Source organism: Diabrotica undecimpunctata, chromosome 7 (genome assembly GCF_040954645.1).
Source record: "Diabrotica undecimpunctata isolate CICGRU chromosome 7, icDiaUnde3, whole genome shotgun sequence".
Taxonomy (NCBI): domain Eukaryota; kingdom Metazoa; phylum Arthropoda; class Insecta; order Coleoptera; family Chrysomelidae; genus Diabrotica; species Diabrotica undecimpunctata.
In genome coordinates, this window is record NC_092809.1 from 83,347,106 (window position 1) to 83,370,989 (window position 23,884).

Consider the following 23,884-nt stretch of genomic DNA (forward strand, 5'->3'; position numbering starts at 1 on the left):
CTTTCAGTATCACTCGATTTTTTAATGAATTCGCCGCAAAATGTAGTATTGACTTTAAGAATTCTATTTGTTTTTAAAATAATTTTAATTTTTCTGCTAAAAATAATATAACAATCATTTAGGAACTGTGTTAAGTCCTTATGCACTAAATTAACTATAACTCCAGTTTTAATTCGACTAGCAAAACACGAAATGACATTTTCCCATTTAACTCTATTGCGTAATTTTGAATTAAGCCCCAACCCAACGTACTTATTATTGAAATTTAAAATAATTTGCCTAAAATGCTTAAAATGTCCTATGTAAGTTTGCAATTTTCTAACTGTTCCTACGGATAGTTTACTGTTTTTAATTACTTTACTACATCTAAAAATTTGACTATTTAACCGTCTTGTCCAAACTTTACGATCTCTTTCAGTGAATTTATCGAAAATTATTTTACTAAGCTTTTTAATAATGTGCATCAAATCATCAGACTGTTTAATCACTTGTTTTATATGCATGGCTACTCACACAGACAAACAATAAGAAAAAATCACTTACCTTATTCAACTATCTTAAAGGATGCTAGGAGTCTGCTTTTTCCAATATCAACTTCCCCTTCGTATATCAGCGAATAGTTTCCGCTGTTGAGGTCCGTTATTGCTGCTTGGTAGGCTTTGGTTACCCGCTATGGTAAGAAAACAACTTCAGCGCCTAAATCCAGCAGAACTGTATCCCCAAATTGTGTTGTTACCACCTTTGCACTGCGAATGGTAAATTTTTCTCCAATTTGCAGATCTTTAAGTTTTTTTATTGGCTTACATTCTGCAACCAAGGATGAATTATTTAGTTTTGATAGATCCATCTACAACAACAATAGAACAAACTATAGTTTTTCCGCTTAACGTGAATGAACAAGAAATCGAACTACGAACAGCGGAGAATACTTCTTATAAAAAATAGCAGACGTGAAATGTTTTACAACACCCAAATAGATAAAAAGGACATAATAAATACTGCATGAAATACGAAAAGAGAGATGTACAATTCTCATAAAATACAATGATAAAAAGGACATAATAAATACATAGAAATATACAAAAGACAAACACCGCTTACCTTTATCAGATATCTGTAAGTTACTGCACACCGTATTGACTACTGCGAACTTGTTGTTGTTGTTGTATGTTTGCGATGCGAACTGTGACACCGTATGCGCTCCTCGGTCTTTTAAAGAACAGAGCAGCATATCGCCCCACGCGAGCCCAAGTTGCGTCAACCTAATACGCCTACGGTACCATCAACTGATCCGTTTCATTGATAAGCAACACCTTGTGTTCTAGAAATGCTCATATTTATATATTTATTTTTATTTCTTTAACTAATTTTTATGGTATACAATAAATAGATATTGCGGTAAGCGAATCGTTGTTATCAATTTAGAATTTTGTTAATGTGGTTGCTGATATCATCATACATTTTACAAAATGTAGCAACTGCGGTTTTCTTTCCGGTGTACTTGTTTTTCCAATGATTAAAATAAAATTTGTTATCACACTTGTTTACGTGTTTTGAATTATGCGGTACCGCGTTATCACGAGGCTTCATCCTGTTTGCTAACAAATGCACTATTTTAACATATTATTATATTTTAAATATTTTAGTATATAATTCTGTTTTTGTGAATTTTGTATAAATAACTATAGTACCAATTTTTGGATATTAGTATAAATCAAGATGCTGGTCTATTTACATGTTTTATTGTTGCTCTCTGTATCTGTGTGTGCACAGAATAGCACTCTGGAGTATGCTAGTTCTTTTCTTAAACGTTTGGGATATCTAAATACATCAAATAATGCTCTTTCTAGTATAGATATGGCCCTAGTTGCCTTTCAGGAAAAATACAATCTTCCTGTGACTGGAACAATAAATAATGATACTATAAATATGATTATGAATAAGCCTCGATGTTCTGTTGGCGACAATAACTATGCCATTCGTTCGAAGTGGAATAAAACGACTTTACGCTGGTATTTCCCTCAGGCTATTAGTAATCCCGATTATATAAATCTTGCTGCAGAAGCTTTCGCTAGATGGGAGACAATATCTAATTTAAAGTTTAAACAAGTAATAATACCTTCTCCGAGGCCTGATATTACTATAACTGTGGTACCAGATACTCATAATTTTCGAGCAAGTTGTCAAGGAACCTCTAAATGTTCATTTAATTTCGATGGTCCTGGAAAAGTATTGGCTCACGCATACTTTCCAAGCGCACACGGAGAGTGTACCGAAATTCATCTTGATGTTAGTGAACGATGGTATGTAGGAAAGGCAGCGCTCCCAATGGTGAAGTCAATTTTTTGGCTGTCCTAATGCATGAAATTGGTCATTCTCTCGGACTAGCACACAGTACTATTGATTCGTCTATTATGTATCCTTGGTATCAACAAGATGTACCACCTTTTGGTGATGATGATAAAAAGGCAATGAGTATTCTATATGGGCCAAAAACAACACCCTCTTACATACCAACAACACCAGTTACGCTAGCACAAACACCACTTTCGCACAACAAGAACCATATGTCGAAAACATCTACCATCAAACACAGGACCTCTTTGCCAACAACAACAACGACCACACCTGCAATACAAAACATATTATGTCTAATTCCGTATCCAGATTTCATGTTTCTAGCTACTTCTCCTCAGTTTCCAAATTATAGAATGTACGTTGGATATGGTCCGTATATATGGAAGTTTGATTTAAATGAAATGCGCCTTCCAAAACATCCCGAATTAATTACCGATTATCTCCCTAAAGAGTTGAGGTCTACGCACGTTTCACATGTTTTTCAAAATTCCGAGGGACACTTAGTAACTATACGCAATAATCAGTATTACGCTGCATCTTTCCCCAATTTAAAACTTCAAAAACGTTTTATGTTTCCTTCTATACCTGCGAGAACCAAAATAAATGCATTATTTCAAACAAACAGCGGTCAAACGTATTTATTATACAATGATGATTTTTATATTGAATTTAATGAAGCTGGAGATGTCTTAAACCGTGGACCCATGAATTATCTCTTACCCGGACTACCAGATACAATAACATCAGCATTCCGCTATACTGATGGGTTTATTTACTTTTTTCAGAACAACACCTATTATAAGTACAGCGAATACACACGTAAAGTTGTAGCAGCAGGAACGTTTAGCTGGGAACTTTTTGGGATACCCTGCCCCAACGACGGGCTATTAAAACAATTAAGAACTTTGTTAAACAAAATTGTAACTATATACGAATAAAAATGCTTCGTTTATGATGATGTTGTTTTTATTTAAATTCCATTACTCTGTATGTATGTTAAGCAACGTCCTGCGTCGAATGTCACGTGACATTTTACGTTCTGTGTCGAATGTCACGTTCTACGTCGGATGTCACGTTCTCTTAGGCACTGTACGGAAAAGAAGAAGAAGAAGAATGTTCATACTGATCGTTGACATGGCTTCTGTGTCACTAACGCTTTCATTTGACACCTCATACGTCAAAATCAGGCCAATAGCAATGAAGATACGTTTTAGCGCCCATTTGGCAACGTCGCCATCTTTGTTTTTTGTCTCCCTGCCTTCTCCCCGTTCCAACGAGCTCTCGTACGCCCCGATCGGACCAATAGAAACAAAGATATGACGTAATGACCTTTTGGCATGCTCCGATGCGCACGGCACATACTGCGTTCAACCCCATTTTTCATCCCCTTTCCAACGAGCCCTCGTACGTCATCCTACGTTAAGCCGTTTGGAACTTACGACAGGGGGTTGCGATTTTAGGGGTTGCAATTTAGGGGATGTGCCAGGACATACATAGCCTATCTACTTATATTTTCAACATATACCCTGAACGGTTTATATGGGCTCCTTATTTTTATCTACTGTTTGTAGACAGTGGAATGTCATACGCATTACACTGTGTAACAGAGGATATCATATTACCTGGTATAACTAAGTACTAAAATGTAACTGGTTCTTTAAAAAACAGGTATGTAGATACAAAAGGATTTTGAGCTTATTATTGAATGGAATGTTCGCTTGCATAGAAAATTTTTTTTTTCTGTATTTTTAAAGATGTCGTTTTTTTATTTAATATAATTTTATTAGTTCAATGCCGAACTTGATGTTTTTTTTAATTACAGAAATTTCGTAATATATTTTGTTTACGTGAGTATGTCTTTGTACATTTTATGTAAGCATCTGATTAATAAAAACTACTTTTATTTTATCCAATCTTCTGCGATATATTGTATAAAGCTTTTTTAATATTTTAGTTCTGGTCTTATTTGTGTACTACATATGATATCTCGATAAAACGCTATCTCAAAATAAATATGGTTAAGTGCTTCAATAGATATTTTTGTGTTAAAATGGGTAGTAGTGTGCACAAAAACAAAGAATGGTTAATTTGTCTAACAAGGTATATTCGGCAGCAGAAGCATATAGTACAAGCGTCTATGTTTTAAGGGCGGAAGGACGTGCGCCTCATTTTTAGCTGACAAGCTTGCGAAGAATATTATTTCTGGTCCTCAATTTACCTTTTAGTTTTAAACAATAATCTGTGACTGACCCGGTGTGATACAAACTATTTTCAAGGAATTTATAGGAAGTCTACAGTTCAATGATTTTATGACAAGATTGGATGTTCAGTTTTGTGAAAACGTCTATGTTGAGGAAATTGAAGGAACACCTACGAGTTTTTCAGGGGTTTTGGCTGAAAATTGATTCATAGTTTATTTTTATTGTGCAATATTAGGTGTCTCGTCTATATAATAGAAGTCCTAGTATCTACCGGTATGGATCGTTTGTTTGTGTAAATTTTATACAGTGTAGGTGCCTTTATGCTACCCCAAGCGAGACCGTTCTTCATCTGCTATTCTTACCAGTGAGTGATACAAAAAATATTCTCTTATGTTGGCATACGCAGACAATGTAAGTGAGCTTGTTATCTAAGGGGATATCATATAGTTTTTGGAGAAATATTCTGTAATTTAAGGTGTCTTAAGCGGCATTTAGATTGAAAAATACCACCCCTGATACCGGATATTTTTCGTGCCCGGTCTTTTTTTTGCCAGATTTAAGCAAGGTAACAACTTTGGCTTGTCTCTAAATTTTGGGTATCTCCATAATTTGAATACAGTTGTTCATCATCCGGATAAGCCATTGTAGAGTGTTTTTGGTCCAGGTTTCGTAATAAGCTTTGTGCTCGAATCCTCAATGTCGGTAGTTGTATTATTTTTTATTAAATATGTAGATGGTGGATCCAAGCTCAACATCGTTAAAAGGTTCTCTCGGCTGACTGGTTTTGTCCTTTCTTACTTTAAGTTATTCTTTGCTTCTTTTCCGAAAGAAATAGCATGTCTATATCTATGATGTGGTTTTCAGCGATCAGCTATATACCAAATACCCTAGGTTAGGCCCTATATGTGTTTCCTGCACTAGAAGTAAGTTACATTCGTGTTTAGCTCATATGTCTGATAAGTTTAAGTAAAGTAAAGTTTCTTGATCTCTAGATATACTCTTAACAGTTATAGACATATGTTATTAGAATATTTGGTCCTAAAAAGGACCAATTTGACAAAATCATATTAAAGGGGTGACTGAAGAATTAGCCGATTAATTAATTCATCATTACCCAGGGTATGCCCGATTGCGGTGATCTTATTAGTACTTCAATCTTCCTTAACGCTCGTTCTTTGAATCCCATAAGTAATGCCTAATCTTTTACTTTGTATTAAAAATTTAAATTTTACATGCCGTGTATTACTTTTTGACGATATTTCGAATCAGATTTGTATAGTAATAATTTTAGGTATTAAAGAGCCTCTTTATGAAAATTAAATAAGTTTGTGATATCGGTCGCAACTCATATCTAGATAATAACAAAATAAACAGTTAAAATAAGTGTAAACAATTTCAACTACATATATCGGCGCCACTGTTCAGGTGATGGGTTTATCACAGATTATCAAAGATTACATTTTAATTCAATGTTCTATTTACGTATTTTCAATATTAAAAAAGTAGGAAAAGACATGTTTATGCTTTTATTTTTTTAAATCTATTCTATTTTCTTTTTAGAGTTCCATCTTTTTTGGACGACCTGTGTTCTTTTTTTAATTGGGCACTTGTCCAAAGCTATGACAAATACTCTGTCCTCTACTATTCTACATTAATATGACTGATTCATTATTTTCTCTAAACACTATGTCCTCTGCTATTCTACATTAATATGACTGATTTATTTTATCTTTCTTGCAGCAATTTTAATGTTTATCCTGTGTCTTCTTCTTCTTCTTCTTCTTTTTATATAGACATGACTGTCATTTTTCAATGTGCCTCCAGTAAGTTGCCGTTCCATCGTTTTCGTGATCTTCCTACTGATCGTCTTCCTACAGGTTAACCGTCTCTTGCCGTCTTTACTACTCTATTTGTTGTCATTCGGCTTATATGATCGTTCCATTCAACTCTTCTATTTCTTAACCAGTTCTTGATGTTCTCCACCTTGCATCTACGTCGTATATCTGTACTTCTAGCTCTGTCCCATAGTGTCTTACCATCAATTTTTCTAAGTGTTTTCATCTCTGATGTTTCTAATATCCTTTTTGTCCTCTCTGTGTCAGGTCTTGTTTCTGCCGCGTATGTCATTAGTCTGATGACTGTTTTGTAAATTCTGCCTTTCGTTTCTTTCCCGATAGTTTTATTGCTTCGTATTGTTTCATTTAGGCAGCCTGCGGCTCTGTTTGCTCTATTCACTGGATCTTCCACTTTAGTTTCGAGCTTTCCGTAGCTAGATAATGTGATGGCTAGATATTTAAACTCCATCACTTGTTCTATTATCTGACCTTTCAGCTCCAATTAACATCTTAGTAAATTTGCTGTTGTAACCATGAATTTTGTCTCTTTTGGGGAAATTAACATGTTAAATTTTCTGGCAGTTATATGAAATTGGTGCAGCATACGTTGTAAATCATCTTCATTTTGAAAGAGTAGTATTGCGTCGTTTGCACAGCAGATTATTTTAATTTGTTTTTCTTCCATTTGGTATCTTTTTTTAGTTCTTACTTTTTTATTATTTCATCCATAATCAGGTTGAACAATAGAGGACTCAGGAAATATCCCTGTCTTATCCCATTATCAGCTTTATTAGGGTCGGTTGGTTCTTCTTCTACTTTTACTTTTATTGTGTTATTTTGGTATATATTTTCGGTCGTTTTGATTTTTCCTAGAGGTATCTCTCTTGCGTACAATAAGTGGATAACGTTTTTTAATTTGTGTTTCTTCTGCATATAATTATTTCTTCTGTGTATTAAAAGTTAAATTTTTGGAGCTTTTGGAAGTTTTTGATTTTATTATTGAATGCGACGATTTTCAAAGTGATGATATCTCGATCTGTGAAGCAATCGGTTTGAAAACTTTATTAAATGATTATTCTTTTAACATACTTTTAAATATTTTTAAGAAAGTGTTTACCCAAGCCGATTTGATATTCAATGTTGTTCAAAATTAGTTAACTGACATTATTCATTCCAAAAATAGAATAACAAGACTGGTGCAAAATCTCAGAGATTTTCGTAATGATAGTAAGTTCCAGTATATACGCAGTGAAGTTTTGGACTCGCTTGATATTTCCGAACCCCCAAAAAAAAGACAAAGGCATGACACAGAAATAGATATCGAAAAACGAGTATATTTTGAAATTTTGGATACTATTATTATGCAAATAGATACTCGTTTTTCGAATTTTGAAGATTTGCAAATTTTTGACCTCTTTGACGATTCAAAATTTAAAAGTTACGCCAAAGAATTTCCGAGATATTTATTGGACAGGTTAATTAAAAATTATCCATCATTCTTTAATAAAATAAAATTAGAAAATGAATTAAAAGTTTTATATGCTGATCCAAATATTTTCGGAAGATGGGATAAGTTACAAGATATATATAATTTTATATACTGCAATTCATTACAACAAACTGTTACCGAAATTAATAAATTATTGTCATTAATTCTCTCATTACCACCAACGTCTGCCTCAAATGAACGAGATTTCTCTTGTCTCAAAAGAACCAAAACTTATTGTCGAAATACCATGAAACAAGAGAGAATGTCAAGCTTGTCTCAAATGTCAATAGAAAAAAAAAAACTTTTAAAATCTCTCCAAAAGTCTAATAAATTTTACGATGACGTTATAACCCATTTTGTTACTTCCAAACAACGTAGACTTGAGTTAATTTATAAACATGTTTAGGTTCTAAATTTATAGGAAAAAAAAAACAAAAAACAAGAAAACAAAAAATCTCCTATGATGATTTACTTAAGTCTTTATTAGACGGTATACCTATCTGAGGAGACAAAAAATTCCTTGCCGACCTTGTCTCTCAAGCCAAGAGCCGCCACTGAATAGGAGGCATGAATGTAGCAGTTTTAATAGTTTGGTGACTGCTTGCTGAAATCGGGGAGTAGAGATATCAGTACCAAGTTAATGACTATAGGAAGTGTTGCTTGATCGGCAAAATATTAAATACCAGAAGGTATAATGGTAGCAGTCTCACTGCGACCTCGATGGAGAAAGCAAAGTGAAACAACTTTATTATTATTAAACAACATTATATTTTCTAGTAAAATAATCATGATTTTACAGCAGGGCAAATTTTCCACTGTTTGTAACAGTCGTTACTTTTATTACAATTTATATTAAAATAATAAACAATTTATATTGAAATAATTTCAGAGATGTAGTATGGGTTGCCTACCTGTAAGTGTTCATTTGCCCATTAAGTGTGTATTTTTAATAATTTAAGTTGTCACTCTGATCTAATTTGGTACCATTGCGAACCAAAGAGATGACAGGAGATTAGGGGAAGTGGAAAAATGGCTCTTCTTGGTTAATTAACTGTGAATTAAAAATCACTTTTGATCGAGAGTTTGAAGTGGTACAAAAGTGGTAGTTAGCGAAAGAAAATCCAATTAATGCATAGAATTTCCTTCACTTCAAGAAGTTAAATATTCTAAGTATAACCATAACAATTTAATTGACGGTGTTTTCGGAAACTCGGGAGGTTGAAGTAAATTTCTAGCACGGAATTAAGTAGCTATCTGGTAAATAATAATTTTTTTATATTATAAAAACTAACTTTTGTTCCCACATCCTTAAGGTATTCAGAATGACTTTGGGTCACGAATTCAAGTATAGTATGGCCGCTTACAATCATTCCGGCATGAATCTGATTAAAATTCTGAATTTTTCGTAAATCTCTAACATCTATTACAATTTCCACAGATATTTTAATGAACATTAGAGTATTTTATCTATATCCTATTATTCAGATTAATTATTTCATATTTTAATATAGTATTTTGTTCAAGGCCATTATATTTTTACTATATGTGAAGCAAGGTCACGCTACATCCGATTGGATGGGTTTTTTATCTACCATAATTATCTTTTTGCTCCGGTTTCTTATGCTAAAAGAAACTTTCCTCACTTCTTCTTTGATTTCTTTTCATCAATGTTGAGATTAGAAGTAACGGGGAATTGTTTTCAGCCACCTACCATGGAATTATAAATTTCCCTCAGAACATCCGAGGGAGAGTACCACTTCAACTCTATTAGAATCAGGGTCATTGGGACAAGCCAGGGAGTATCGTCTACTCCACACTCATTTTTTCTCCAGCCTGCACCTAGAGGTAGGGCAGGACCGTAATCATCGGAACTGAGCCAATTAGCACCAGCTCCGTGCTAATTTCGAACCTCAAGGAGGACTTCGCTGGGACACCGAAGCCATTCGGGAGTATCCTTCCAGACAACTGTTTCACCTAGGAGGACAGTTGGTTTTTACTTCAGAACTATATATATATATATCTTGTTTCACCAGTTATAGGTTTTTTTTTTATAACATATATATATATATATATATATATATATATATATATATATATATATATATATATATATATATATATATATATATATATATATATATATATATATATTAATTAATATAACTCCCCTTGGTGTAAGGTATCGGTAAGTTTGAGCTCAAATTCTACCCAGAGATTATCTTCCATTGTTTTTTTTTTGTATTAACCATTTATTTCATTATTAACGTTAATTATTTCATTATTTGTTTACTTAACTAATTTTTTATATTTCATCTTGCGTTATTAACTCCGGTTATTATCCCTTCAGGATAATATACCGTTTCAATTGTTTAACTTGGCTTGTTCCCATTTATATGTATTATTTTGTTTATATTTGAATTTAGAGTTGTTTAACAATATTGTTGGTCATATTGTAGGTAAGTTTGATATATTTGCTTGGCTATACGTTCTTCCAACGTTAGCATTATTTTGTTTAAGGTTGTTTTAACCTAGATGTAGGTTGTACACTCTATATCAGAGTTATTCTGTCTAGTTTTCAACTTTTTATTATAGTTGTTTTCAACATTCTTTTTTTAAAATATTATATTGTGAAATTTTCATATACTTTTTGGTAACTTAGAGATTGTCAAAATCTAAGAAGTTATATTTAATAAACTTGAATTTGTTTTGCATATAATTTTTTTTTATTAATATTTCCTTACCTTTTTACATTTACAGCATTTTTGTTTATAACATCAACTTTAATTAATATTAGCAGTATACGATACCTGGAAGAGTGACCGTTACTCTTTTTTAGAGTAGTATCCCTCTTCTGGCGCCCTCAATTTGTTTTCTGTGTTAATTTTCATTATATCTATTCATTTTTTTATCTTCTTTTCTATCCATCATACATATTTTCCTGATTTACTGTCTTTAAAAGGCATGCAAATTGGCCGTATCCAGCCTAGAGTTTCTAGTGGTCATTCTCTTGCCTACATTGCTAGCCTAGCCACATTCCGTTCAATATTTTTTTCATACTTCTTTACCTAATTGTTATCTATTTTACTTCTATCAATTTTATCCCATATATATAGACCACTCTTCTTATACATCTCTCCTCCTACACACCCCCCCGTATTTTGCTACATGTTGGTAATCAAAACATCATGTACGTACCACCAGGTTCCCTATGTCGGTATCCAGCAAAATCCTTGTAGTAACGATACAGGAAACAAAACATCAGACATATAAAATAAATAAACCCGAGATCTAATAAAATACAAATTCTCGATTCAAATAGTTAAAAAATTAACGAACAGCTTACCAAAATAGATATAACGTCCATTTAACATGTAATCCGTTAACGGTCCAATGTACAAAGCAGCTCCTAACATAATGCTGATGATATCGATTTCATAAGAAACTAAAACATCAACGAAGTGAAAACCAAATACAAGCAAATACACAGAAGACACAAATTAAATAAATCTAGATAAAGCAAAAAAGTCTACAACTGCAATTTCGAAAGTATGGAACACTTAAATATTATTGGATCAATAATCACAGTTAATAATACCGTCACTGAAGGAATAAAGAGCATAATACAAACTTCAGACCTATTTTAATATATTGATGCAAATTAGTATAATGCTACAAATCCGTATAGATTAAGAACAGATACTGAATGAAGAAAGCTCTTATAATGATATTCGGATATCTCAAAAAGTTAATATTTCATTTGATTGCAGATATGTAGAAGACCGATCAACGTGGAGAAAAGTTGTAGTTAAAAGAAAGGAGAAACAGTGACAAAAGCAACAAAAATGGGCCAATGGTTCAGAGCTGCTCGAAAATCTTGATTGGAACGAATTAATATTGAAAATATAAGAAATACAATGGAATTAACATACACTATATACGCTATAATAACTAGAAAACTTATATGATACGGATATAAACAGAAAAAGTTTAATGAAACAATAAACTACCCAATATGTGTTATGAGTGAGAACGATATGAATAAATAAAATGACGAAAGCCATAGCAAAAAGAGTAGTGAATAAAAAATGAAGAAGTACCTTGTGGATAACATGTGCTTAGATAGGAACGAATGGAAATGAAGATTCAGAAGACGACAAAGAAATAGGTAAAGAAAAAGTACTTTTACTTGCTGTTGAATTATTTCATATTATGTCGCGATTTGAACCTTTGAATTGAACGTTATTTTACTGTCGTTTTGAAATTATAAACTTTCTAGTGGGTATCTTTATGTATTTATTACCAATTGTTATTAACATGCGTTTATGAATCATCATATATATCATTAATATATTATATGTATATCTTTTTATAGTTTCGCCTTTATAACGTTGTGTATTATAAAAGTATTCTATTTCTTTTTATCGTAGTAAGTCATTACTCAGACAAAATATTTCGGTGTCTTATGGTAACTTGATTCTGTAATAAAATTCATGGCAGACGACAAGCGGTTTCATAACCACTAAACATATCTATTTCTTTATTGTTTCCGTATATATTATGTTTTACAGTTATGATAATATGTTCGATCTAATTGTTTTAAAAATTTTGTCGCTTGTATAAGCTTTAACTGTAATAATAATTTTATAGAAGTTGATCATTTAGAAGTAAATGTATATATAATTTTTTTTCTGTCACTTGGTTTAAATATAGTTTTTATTATATTATATATATATATGTATGTGCAGAAAATAACACTTATTTCAGTTCGTACGATTTGCGGTAATTTATTTAATGTTAATTCTGGAATTTCACGTTTATACTCAGTTTCTGTTGTTCCGCTTATTTATCTGAGAGATGTTACTTTTTTTTCTTGTTATTATTTCTCTTTATAAGCAATTTTACTTGTTCATTGGCGGAATAATACCTCTATGGAAGTTATCACTTCATCTTTTGCGCGATCGTCCGATACTTCTTCTGCCGATTCGTGACTTATCTCTTGCAATTTTGACGTCACGGGTCTCCTCCATTCTGCTTATGCGATTATTCCATTCTTTGTTTCTATTTTGTGTCAATTCATTTATACACTTTACGTTACATTTTCTTTTAATGTCTTCACTTCTCTTTTGATTTCTCAGCGTATTTCCTATAATTGTTCTCAGTACTCTCATCTCTGCCTTTTCCAATATTCTTTGCGTTGTGGCTGTGTCGGGTCTTGTTTCTGAGGCTTATGTCATTATATGTCTTACACTGGCTTTATAAATTGATATCATCTTAGTGTCAATGTGTCTGTTTAGCCACATAGTGTTATTAAGGCATCCTGCCAGTCTATTTGCTTTTAGTACTTGATCTCTCACTTCTTTGTCCAGGTCTCCGTAGCTAGACAGTGTAATTCCCAGGTATTTTATTTCCATTATTTGTGCAATACTGATGCCATCAATTTCTATTTTACATCTAGTTGGTTCTTTGCTGACTACTATTGTTTTAGTTTTCTGAGATGAAATTGTCATAATAAATTCATAATGCCAGGTATTTTATTTCCATTACCTATGTGGTTATTCCATTCTTTTTTTCTATTTTGTATCCATTCATTTATACACTATACGTTACATTTTCTTTTCGATTTCTCAGAGTATTTCCTGTAATTCTTCTCAGTACTCTCATCTCTGCCGCGTCCATTATTCTTTGCGTTGTGGCTGTGTCGGGTCTTGTTTCTGCTAATGCCATCAATTTCTATTTTACATCTGTGGTCCTTTATCCTTTGCTGACTACTATTGTTTTAGTTTTCTGAGATGAGATTGTCATATTAAATTCTTTTGCTCTTATGTTAAATTTGTGGACCAGTCTTTGCAAACTATCTTCATCTTGGGCTATTAATATTGCGTCATCTGCGTAACGGAGTATTTTAGTTTCTTTGTTTCCCATTCTGTATCCTCTTCGTTTGTTAACGCTTTTGTTGATTTGATCCATAATCAAATTGAAGAGCATGGTGCTAAATCTCAACGAATCCCCTTGTCTTATTCTGCTGCCTATTTCTATAGGATCTGTAAGTTGTCCCTGTATTCTGACTTCAATTTTGTTATTTTGGTCGATGTTTTCGATAGTTTTTATAATATTTAGGGGAGCTTCTCTATTATACAGAAGATGGATTACATCTTTCAGTCTTACTCTGTAAAACGCTTTCTTTAGGTCAATCAGACACAGGAATGCTGGTCTATTATACTTCAGTGATTTCTCAGTAATTTGCTTTATCACGAATTTTGCATCTGTACACGATCTACCACTAAAAAAACCCGGTTGTTCATCTGCTAAACTTATATTGTGATTAATTAGCACTTGTAAAATTTTAGTTGTAAGTTTTAGCGTAGTATTTAACAAGTTTATACCTCTGTAGTTTTTTATCTGTTTTTATCTTCTTTTTTAAATAGTAGAGTTAGTTCGCTCCTTCTCCATTCTTCCGGCATTTTATTGTGTTTTATAATTTTATTAATTAATGTTGTTAATTTTTCATTCATTTGTCATTGCTGCTCCACAATATTTCAGTATTCGTTTGGTATCCCGTCTTTACCTGCTGCTTTTCTGTTCCTCAGGTTTTCAAGTATTTTCCGAACTTCCTGTACATTTATATTAAGTTCTTTATATGTTGTAATTTCTGATGTTTCCGGTTCTAGCGTCGTTTGTTTTTCTCCTGTATATAGCTTTTTTAGGTAGTCAATCCACGTATCATTTTCTATGTATTTTAGTTCTATTAGTTACTTTACCTCCGTTCTTTGACGTCTGATGAAGCGCTATATTTCCTTTTGCAGACGAGAAAAATTATGTTCCATTTCTTTCGAAAAACGTTCCCAGTGACCATTTTTTATTTTTCTTATAAGTGCATGTGTTTCGTTTCTAATTGTCTTGTAATTATGTTATGCCTCTTGTGTTTTGGTTGACATGTATTTCAGGTAAGCTTTTTTGTTTTCTTTACATTTTTCCTGCACTTTATTTATATTTCTTTTACCAAGAACTTTCTTGGCCGAGGTTAAGATATTAGACTTAACTTTTGCCCAGCCTTCTTCGACTCCATCACTTTCTGTGATATATGTTTTTCTGTTTTTTTCGGTTCTTCTTTTCTGGAATAGGTATCTTGTGGAGTCATCCTGTAAGCTTTCTACTTTTATCTTTGTGGTGTATTTCGGTGTTTTGTTATCACATATATGTGTTTTCATTCGGCACAATACCAATTTGTGATCGCTTTCTATTTCTGCTGATGTTAGTGCTCTCTATTCAACAGAATATAGTCTATAATATATCTTTGTCCTCTACTGTTTTCAAAAATGTATTTGTATTGTTCTTTGTGAGGGAAAAATTTATTATTATTACGTATCTGGTTTTTGCTGCAGAGGTCCGTTAGAAGGTTTCCGTTTTCATTTCTGATATTTTGGTTATATCGCTGTTTTATCCCTGGAACTAAATCATTGCTAACACGGGCGTTAAAATCACTCATAATGATTTTATATTTATCATTTGGGGTCTCGTTTATTACAGTCTGAAGGTGTTCGTAGAAGTTTTCCCTTGTGGTGGTATCTTTGTTGTTCTCTGGTGCATGAATTGCTATCACATTCAGAGGTTTGACATCCAGTTTAATTTTTACACTTACTATTTTTATACTAGGTGTAAAAAATTTTTGTGTACTAACAGAGCGACTCCTTCTTTGGCTCTGGTTTCTTTGGCAACACCACTGTTAATCATGAGATGGTCATCTATAATAATTTGACCCTTTTCCTTTTTTCTTTGTATCTTTTAGCGCACACATGTCTATATTTTTTTTCTACAAGCTCTTTTGTAATTTTCTGCTTTCTTGTAGAGACTTTACGTACAAAGCACCGATGCGAAGTGTATTTCTCGTTTACCATAAATTCGTTGTCCTCTTTCTCCCGTTAGTCGTCGTAATGAAATCATTCCTGTCCCGAGGCATAATTCTGTTTCTATGAGCTGTATGGTTTTAAAGTCTATCAGTAGAGTGCTAAACGGGCTGTAGACCCCCTCCTCCTTTATTTGGGCTTGGGACCGGCAACAGTTCTGTCGAGCTACTCGATCTACCCAACAAAACTGCAGGCGGATTTGAGATATGTTACTTAAGGATGTACTTAATCTGTATTAATTCTTTGATCTGTTTTTTGTTCTCTTTCAGATCTGTTTTATATTAGGTAAATTCTTATTTCATTCCTTAGGTAAATTCTTATTTCAAACCCTCCGGCGCACTTTCAGGTCTACATATTATATAAGTGTTTTATTTTTCTTTTCATTTTACTTTTACCTCTTTTTATATTTACTTTACTTTCCGTGTCCGGAACACCAACAGCTTTAAATTTTGTATTTCCAATGGTTGGCTACGTAGATGGCCCTGTCATTCGCTAAAAATAGATCTTCTTCTGTGTAGGTCTCTCTCATCTCTGTGCATGCTAGTAGATTTTTTGTGGTAACAAACTTTATAATCTTACCGAAGGGGCTTCTAATTTCAGAAACTCTTACTCTATTTGATATACGTACATTTATGTACTAAATGTTTTAATGCCAATGCATTTTAATAAAAAATACTAATTAATAAAAACGGAAATTTTCGCTTTTCCAAGTTTATAATATACACTTTCTTATGTTTGAAAATTTATAAAGCAAGTAATATAAATTACCGCCTTGCTTATTAAAACTAAAAAGTAAAATAAAGGTATATGTCGGTTAACAATTTATATTTAACTACATAAATTAGCCAAATAGTCCTTAAATTCCTCCATGAATAAATTGATGGATATTGAAATAAATTTCAAGTTCCAGAATGTACCTGCTGTAAAATTTGAAAATCTACTACTAATACAATTATTGGCAACATCGCGGGAGTTTAGAAGTATAAGCAATATCGTAAATACGGATCCCAAAAATGGCTTATCCTTTTGTGGAGTCCACTTATTCCTACGTGTTGGTCGGAGTCTACATAAAGCGCTACTCAGATAATAAAATACACGGTGTATATTCTACTGGAGTTAGTATAATACCGTTTTAGAACGGAGCTTACATTAACCGCTAGATGTATATATATATATATATATCCGCGATATTATATATATATATATATATGTTTTATATATATATATATATATATATATATATATATATATATATATATATATATATATATATATATATAGATCTAGCGGTTAATGTGGGTTCCGTACTAAAACGGTGTTATACGAACTCTAGGAGAAATACACCGAGTATATTATTATCTAAGTAGCGCTTTATGTAGACTCCGACCAACGCATAGGATCAAGTAGGCTCCGTAATACGTTAAAACATTTTTGGGATCCGTATACACCTTGTCTGGTACAAAACTAAGCTCCTGCAATGTTGCCAATAATTTTATTAGTCGTAGATTTTGAAATTTTACAGCAGGTATATTGTGGGACTTGAAATTTATATTAATATTCATCAATTTAGGCATCGAGGAATTTCATAGATACTTGGCTAACGTAGTTAAAATTTTTATAATATAAATTGTTAACCGACATATACATTTATATTACTTTTATGTTTAATAGGCAAGGTAGTAATTTATATTACTTGCTTTAATTATTTTTAAACTTAAGTAAGCGTCTATTATAAACTTGGAAAGTTTCCATTTTTATGCATTAGTATTTTCTTTTAATGCATCGGACTGAAACATTTATCATATAAATGTACGTATATGGAGTGGAGTTTTCGTGTAACAGTTTAAGAAAGTAGTAGTACTCTAATATCCACATAAAATTATAAAAAACTCTGTACAGCAGGGAGATCTTAGTAACTTTCTAATTGCTACAGTTTATGACGTGCAATATTTGTTTCATAAATTAATAAAATTTAAATTACAATAATTTATAAATCACTTTTTAAATTGGTCACTTATGTTAATAGAGGTCATCGTGAGTGCAAAAAGTAACAACGAGTACGAAAGATATCAGGCATCAGGGGTGGTATTTGTAAATCTAAATACCGCTTACGACACCTTAAATTATAGGGAATTTCTCTAAAAACTATATGACATCCCCTTAGATAATAAACTCACTCATTTTATTATATTAAAACTGCTGTATATAGAGATTCGCGGATAGCGGGTAGGAACTACTTTTTGGACAGTCCTAACAGGGAAAGTGAATCAATCCCTGCCTTCCGCAGATTCCAGGTGTTTCCTGGCCCGGAAAACTAGTACCTGTTAAGAGTCCCTTCTCCAGGGTTATGGATGAAGACCACAACGGCATCCAGGGCGGAGAAGAAGGTCTTTACAACGGTCTGGAGGGCGGAGGTGGCAGCCCAATGGTTTTAGGGTTTATATAAAATCAAACCTGGAAAGCGGTAGCTGGTCTTTCGGTATTTGTATTAAGCGGAAGTCATGTAGGCCAGAACGGTCAAAACATAACAGTACCCGGTGCCGTGGTAACCACTTAAACAGCATGTACACAGCGGTTTAGAAATCCAAGGGAATGACTACTACACTATTTTTCCCAGGTTTATCAATGTAGCCGAGGAATTAAACGATGGCCCCGAGTACGGGCGCCTCTTAAATAAGGTAGGGGTGCGAAGAATGGGTCCGGCTTGGCCAAATTTGATTTTGAAAAAAGCTGTAGAATAGGCACATGGAATGTGCGGAGTTTATATGAACCCGGAAAAACACAGAATGCCATAAATGAGATGAGAAGACTGCAAATATCAATTCTGGGTATTAGTGAAATGCGATGGCCCCGATCTGGCCAATGCCATGTGGATGATCATGAAGTGTATTATGCAGGAGAAGACAGTAATTATCATCGTAATGGTGTAGGATTCATAGTCACAAAGGATGTTAGCAAATGTGACAGGGAGATATGCCAAGTATCTGAACGGGTCATAATGATTCAGTTGAACGCGAAACCCAGAAATATAAATTTAATACAAGTGTATGCACCGACAGCGGAAAGTGAACTGGAAGAACTTGAAAAGTTCTACGCCGATGTAAAGACCGTCACTGACCAACTCAAGACTAGAGATCTTACTATTCTGATGGGTGACCTTAATGCTAAGATAGGAAAAGGCAGATAAAATAACATTATTGGATGTTATGGACTGGGCGATAGAAATGAAAGAGGAGATTATTTCTCAGATTTTGCAAAGAACATCATCATCATCATCAATCAGCCCTGAGTTGTCCATTGTTGAACATAGGCCTCCTCTAGACTTTTCCATCTGCTTCTGTTCTGCACCTCTGCTATCCAATTGGTCACGATTCTTTTGAGGTCGTCGGTCGATCGCGTTGGGGGTCTTCCTCGGCTTCGCTTGTCAGTCCGTGGTCTTTACTCAAGCAATTTTTTTGTCCAACTGTCGTCTTTCATTCTTGCAACATGTCCTGCACATCTCCATTTTTGCCTTGTAATATGTTCGATAATGTCTTCCACTCCGGTTCGTCTACGAACTTCCTCGTTTCTTATTCTATTTCTTAAGCTTATTCCAAGCATTGATCTCTCCATCTTTCGTTGTGTCCTTCTCAATTTTTCGGCTGATATTTTTTTGAGAGTTAAGGTTTCTGCTCCGTATGTGAGGACTGGTAGAACGCACTGGTTTAACCAGTGCGTTCTACCAGCTTTTCTTTTTAAATGGATCGGTATATTTGTTTTAAATACGTCTCTCATTTTTCCGAATGCAGCCCAACCCAGACTTATTCTTCTAAGTAGCTCGCATGTTTGGTTATCTCGCGTTAACCTTATTTCGTGACCCAAATACACATATTTTTCCACAAGTTCTATGAGCGACTTTTCGATTTCTATTAGCTCATTGGGGACGAGATTGGTCATCATTTTTGTTTTTCCATAGTTTATTTTTAAATCGACTTTCAGGGTTACTTGCTGTAGTTATTGTAGCATAACTCTGGCTTCTTCTAAGTTGTCTGTTATGAGAACAATATCATCGGCATATCTGAGATGATTGAATATCTTTCCATCGATGCTAATACCCTTTGATTCCCACTCTAGCCATTTAAATGCGTACTCCACAACTGCTATAAATAGTTTTGGCGACAAGGTATCTCCGTGCCGTACCCCTCTGCCAATTTTTATCTTCTCAGTTATGCAGTGGAGGTTAACGGTTGTTGTCGCATTTTCGTATATATTTCGAATAATATTTGCATACCTGTGATCTATTCTGCATTCTGATAGTGCTTTTAAGATAGCAACTGTTTCGACTGTGTCAAATCCTTTGTGGAAGTCGACAAAGATAAGAGCAAGGGGTCTGTTATATTCAATAGACTTTTCAACTAGAGTTTTAAGGCATTGCAAATGGTCGTTTGTTCCGTGTCCCGCTCGAAATCCTGCTTGTTCTTCTAATTGATAGAAATCGAGTTTTGCTTCCAATCTGTTTGTCAGTGTTCGAGTAAAGAGCTTGTATAGGTGGTTAAGCAAACTAATTGGCCTAGAGTTTTTGAGATCTGATTTATCCCCTTTTTTGTGGAGGAGGATTGTAACCAAGTTCTTCCATGTACTTAGAATGTTTTCACTATGCAGACATAGATTAAAAAGTGTTTGGATTCGGGACATCAAAAGTGGACCTCCTAGTTTAATTGTCTCAATGACTACACCATCTTCCCCCGGAGCTCTATTATTTTTCATATTTTTGAGGGCATGTTGAATTTCCTCTCGTGATATATCTGGTATATCCTCCGATCCTACATTATGTACCTTTTGTATTGGTTGTTCGATGAGCTCTGGAATAACTTGACTTTTATATAATGTTTCATAGAAACTTTCTACTATATGTAATATGCTTGGTCTATCTGAGATAATATTTCAATTTTTGTCTTTAAGTTGGAAGATTTCTTTTTTGCCATTTTCCATTTTTCTCCTCAATGCTTTCATGCTTTTGTTGTCTTCTATAGTTTTTATAATTTTCTTGTTTTTGTATTTTCTAATATTCCGTTTGATGGCTTTAGAGATTTCTTTATTGATGCTGTTTATATCTTGTGAGTCAACATTTCCTTGACTTCTGAACATTCTACGGTCTTCCATTTTTTGTTTCGTTTCTTTACTAATTTTTTGTTCTTTTCCATGTTTAGGGCCAGATTTTTCCTGAGCTTGTGTTAATGTATCTACTATTTTTTCGTTTAGGTTATTTACGTCTTCTCTTGTTGTATTGAGAAATCTCTAAATTGATTTAAGACTGTAACATCTTTGACTATATGTTTTTTGTCAGTGATGATGAAGTCGATCTCATTTTTTGTCTTACCATCGGGGCTCTTCCAAGTCCATCTTCTATGGATTTCCTTATAGAAGAAGCTATTCATTAAATATAGATTGCTTTCTAATAGGAAATTTAAGAGTATTTTGCCCCTTTCATTTCTATCTGGTAAATTTCCGAGGGCATTTTCAGCTGGATCAGTGCTTATTCCTATTTTGGCATTAAAGTCGCCACATATTACCGTAAAATGTTCTTGGTCTTCTGAAACAGCTGTGTACAAGTCATCATAGAACTGTTCTATTTTTTCGTCAGCGTGACTCGATGTTGGTGCATAGACTTAAATGATCTTTATGGAGTAACGGGTGTTTAGTTGTAATTTTGCAAGTATAACTCTTGTGGAAACTGCATTTACTGATATGATATTCTCAGCTAGTTTTTTATTAATAAAGAGCCCAATACCTCCATTCCCATCGTTTTCTCCGATATGATAGAAAATGTGACCGGATTTTAAAGTGGTTAGGCTTTCTCCTTTCCTTCTGACCTCAGCGACTCCAACAATGTCCCAATTGATTTTATTAAGTTCAGATTCCATTTCTATAAATTTTTCTTCTGATAGCAGGGTTCTTGCATTGAAAGTTGCAATTTTTAGAAATATATATCTGTTAGATGGTTTTCTAAAATATGTCAGAATTTTGTCCCCCCCAGGATCCGTGGGACTGACTGATAGTCTATCAGTGTGAGATTCTGAATTATTCTTTCTACTCACCTGGGGTAAATCCGTTTTTGTATTTGTATCTGACATAATAAAGGGGTAATAGCAATTAAAACGTCACGCTTGCTTTGCGTGTTGACGAGTTTTTAGTTCAGCCGCCCATTATGGGTACAGACGCTATTGACAACCGCCCAATATGGGTCAGACGCTATCGGTTTGATTTTATACCATCCCTAAAATCCAGGGATGCCACTTCCGCCATCCACGTCGCACCGAAGATCTTCTTCTCCGCCGTGCCTACCGTTGTGGTCTTCACCTGTATCCCTAGGTAGGGGTCAGTGTTATACCCCACAGAACTGGGTCCCGATCTGGACTTGGCCATGTATTCACTCCGGCCTACTGAAATGATAGATGCCAATCCCCGCGACATGGACGCGCCAGATTGGAGTTACCCATGTGAGCGACAGAGAAGGTGGCTCTGTGATCCGCAAAGAACATAACCTATGTATAAAGAACACCTTTTTCAAACTACCTAAACGGAGATTATTTACATGGAAATCTCCAGCAAACACTCCCCGTAATATCGTCAGAAATCAAATTGACTACATAACTATCAGTGAGCATTACAGAAATGCAGTAAAGTCTGTAAAAACTCTTCCTGGTGCCGATGTTCCATCTGATCACAATCTGTTGTTAGCAGAAATAAAATTAAAACTTAAACGGATAAAGCAACAACGATCCTATAACAAACTGTATATGGATTTTATTAGAAACAATAGCCAGATGATTGCAAACAATTTAGAGAGCAATTTTGATAATTATGAACAACAAGAATCCATCGAATATCATTGGAACCAAATCAAAACGATTATAAGCAACTCAACTCCAAACTTAAAAGAGAGCAGTCAAAAAAAGCAACGGTGGATGAACTATGAGATTTTGAATTTGATCGAAAAAAGACGCAATTTTAAGAACCAAAACGCAGAAATGTATAAAGTAATTAATAAAGAGATAAGGACTAAAATAAAATCTGCAAAACAAACATACTTCGAAAACAAATGTTCAGAAATTGAAGAATTACAGGGAAAACATGATTAATTTAATATGTATAAAAAAATAAAACAACTGACAGGTCAGAACAAAAAACAGGCAAATAACAACGTTGATAGAGACGGAAAACTGACTATCACTAATTCGCATAAAATAGACAGATGGAAAGAGTATATTGAGGAACTGTTTAGTGATGAAAGGCCCGAGCTTAAAATTAACGAAGTAGTTACAGGACCTGACATAACTATGGACGAAATTGAACAAGCAATACGATTAGCAAAGACCCGAAAGCGACGGGACCAGATGAAATACCGAGTGAAATAATAAAGTGCTTCCAAAGTTCAGGTAAAATATCTCTCCTTCATCTGTTTAATAAAATTTATGAAACTGGCTATATACCAACGGATTGGCGGCTGTCGATTTTTGTGACGATACCTAAAAAAGCAAATGCAAAAAGATGTAGTGACTACCGAACCATCAGTTTGATGAGTCTCAAATCTCAAAAATCCCTCTTTTATACCACTTAAAAGAACATAGTGAAGAATGACGGTACGCTGATCTATATCAGGTGTTGAATCAATAATTAGAGAGTAAAATTTCGCTTTCTGTAATTTGTTCACTCTTATGAGTTGCAGATATTTCAATACAATAGAAATAAATTCATCACATATTGTAGGGATAAATAATTTATTATACCAATCTTGCAGTTAGATTGAACTCAATAAATATTCCAAAGCACCTATTTAATTACCATTATTTTCACACAAAATCATTTTTACCACGAAACGTTAAAGTGTAAGAAATAAATTTGATTGTCGCTACCATAGGTAAAAGTACTTCCCTTCAATATATTTTTTTCAAATATTATTTTTAAACACGTGCATAGTAAATAGGAATGGTAACAATATATCCTCCATACATTAAATATATCAATATCGCTCAACAGTATTAGTACAGCATATTGGCACGTATGTAATATGATCCAGAATATATTACATACTAAAAAATACTATGTCTAAGTAGC

At 33.7% G+C, this 23,884-nt stretch overlaps 1 protein-coding gene across 1 annotated transcript; it reads left to right on the top strand.

Moving 5' to 3' along the window:
• The first annotated feature begins 1,857 nt into the window (after positions 1 to 1,857).
• LOC140446501 (matrilysin-like) lies at positions 1,858 to 3,296 on the top strand. Its single transcript, XM_072539056.1, has 3 exons — positions 1,858 to 2,269; positions 2,317 to 2,727; positions 3,037 to 3,296. The coding sequence occupies exons 1-3, from the start codon at positions 1,858 to 1,860 to the stop codon at positions 3,294 to 3,296; spliced, it is 1,083 nt and encodes a 360-aa protein (XP_072395157.1).
• The last annotated feature ends 20,588 nt before the right edge of the window (positions 3,297 to 23,884 follow it).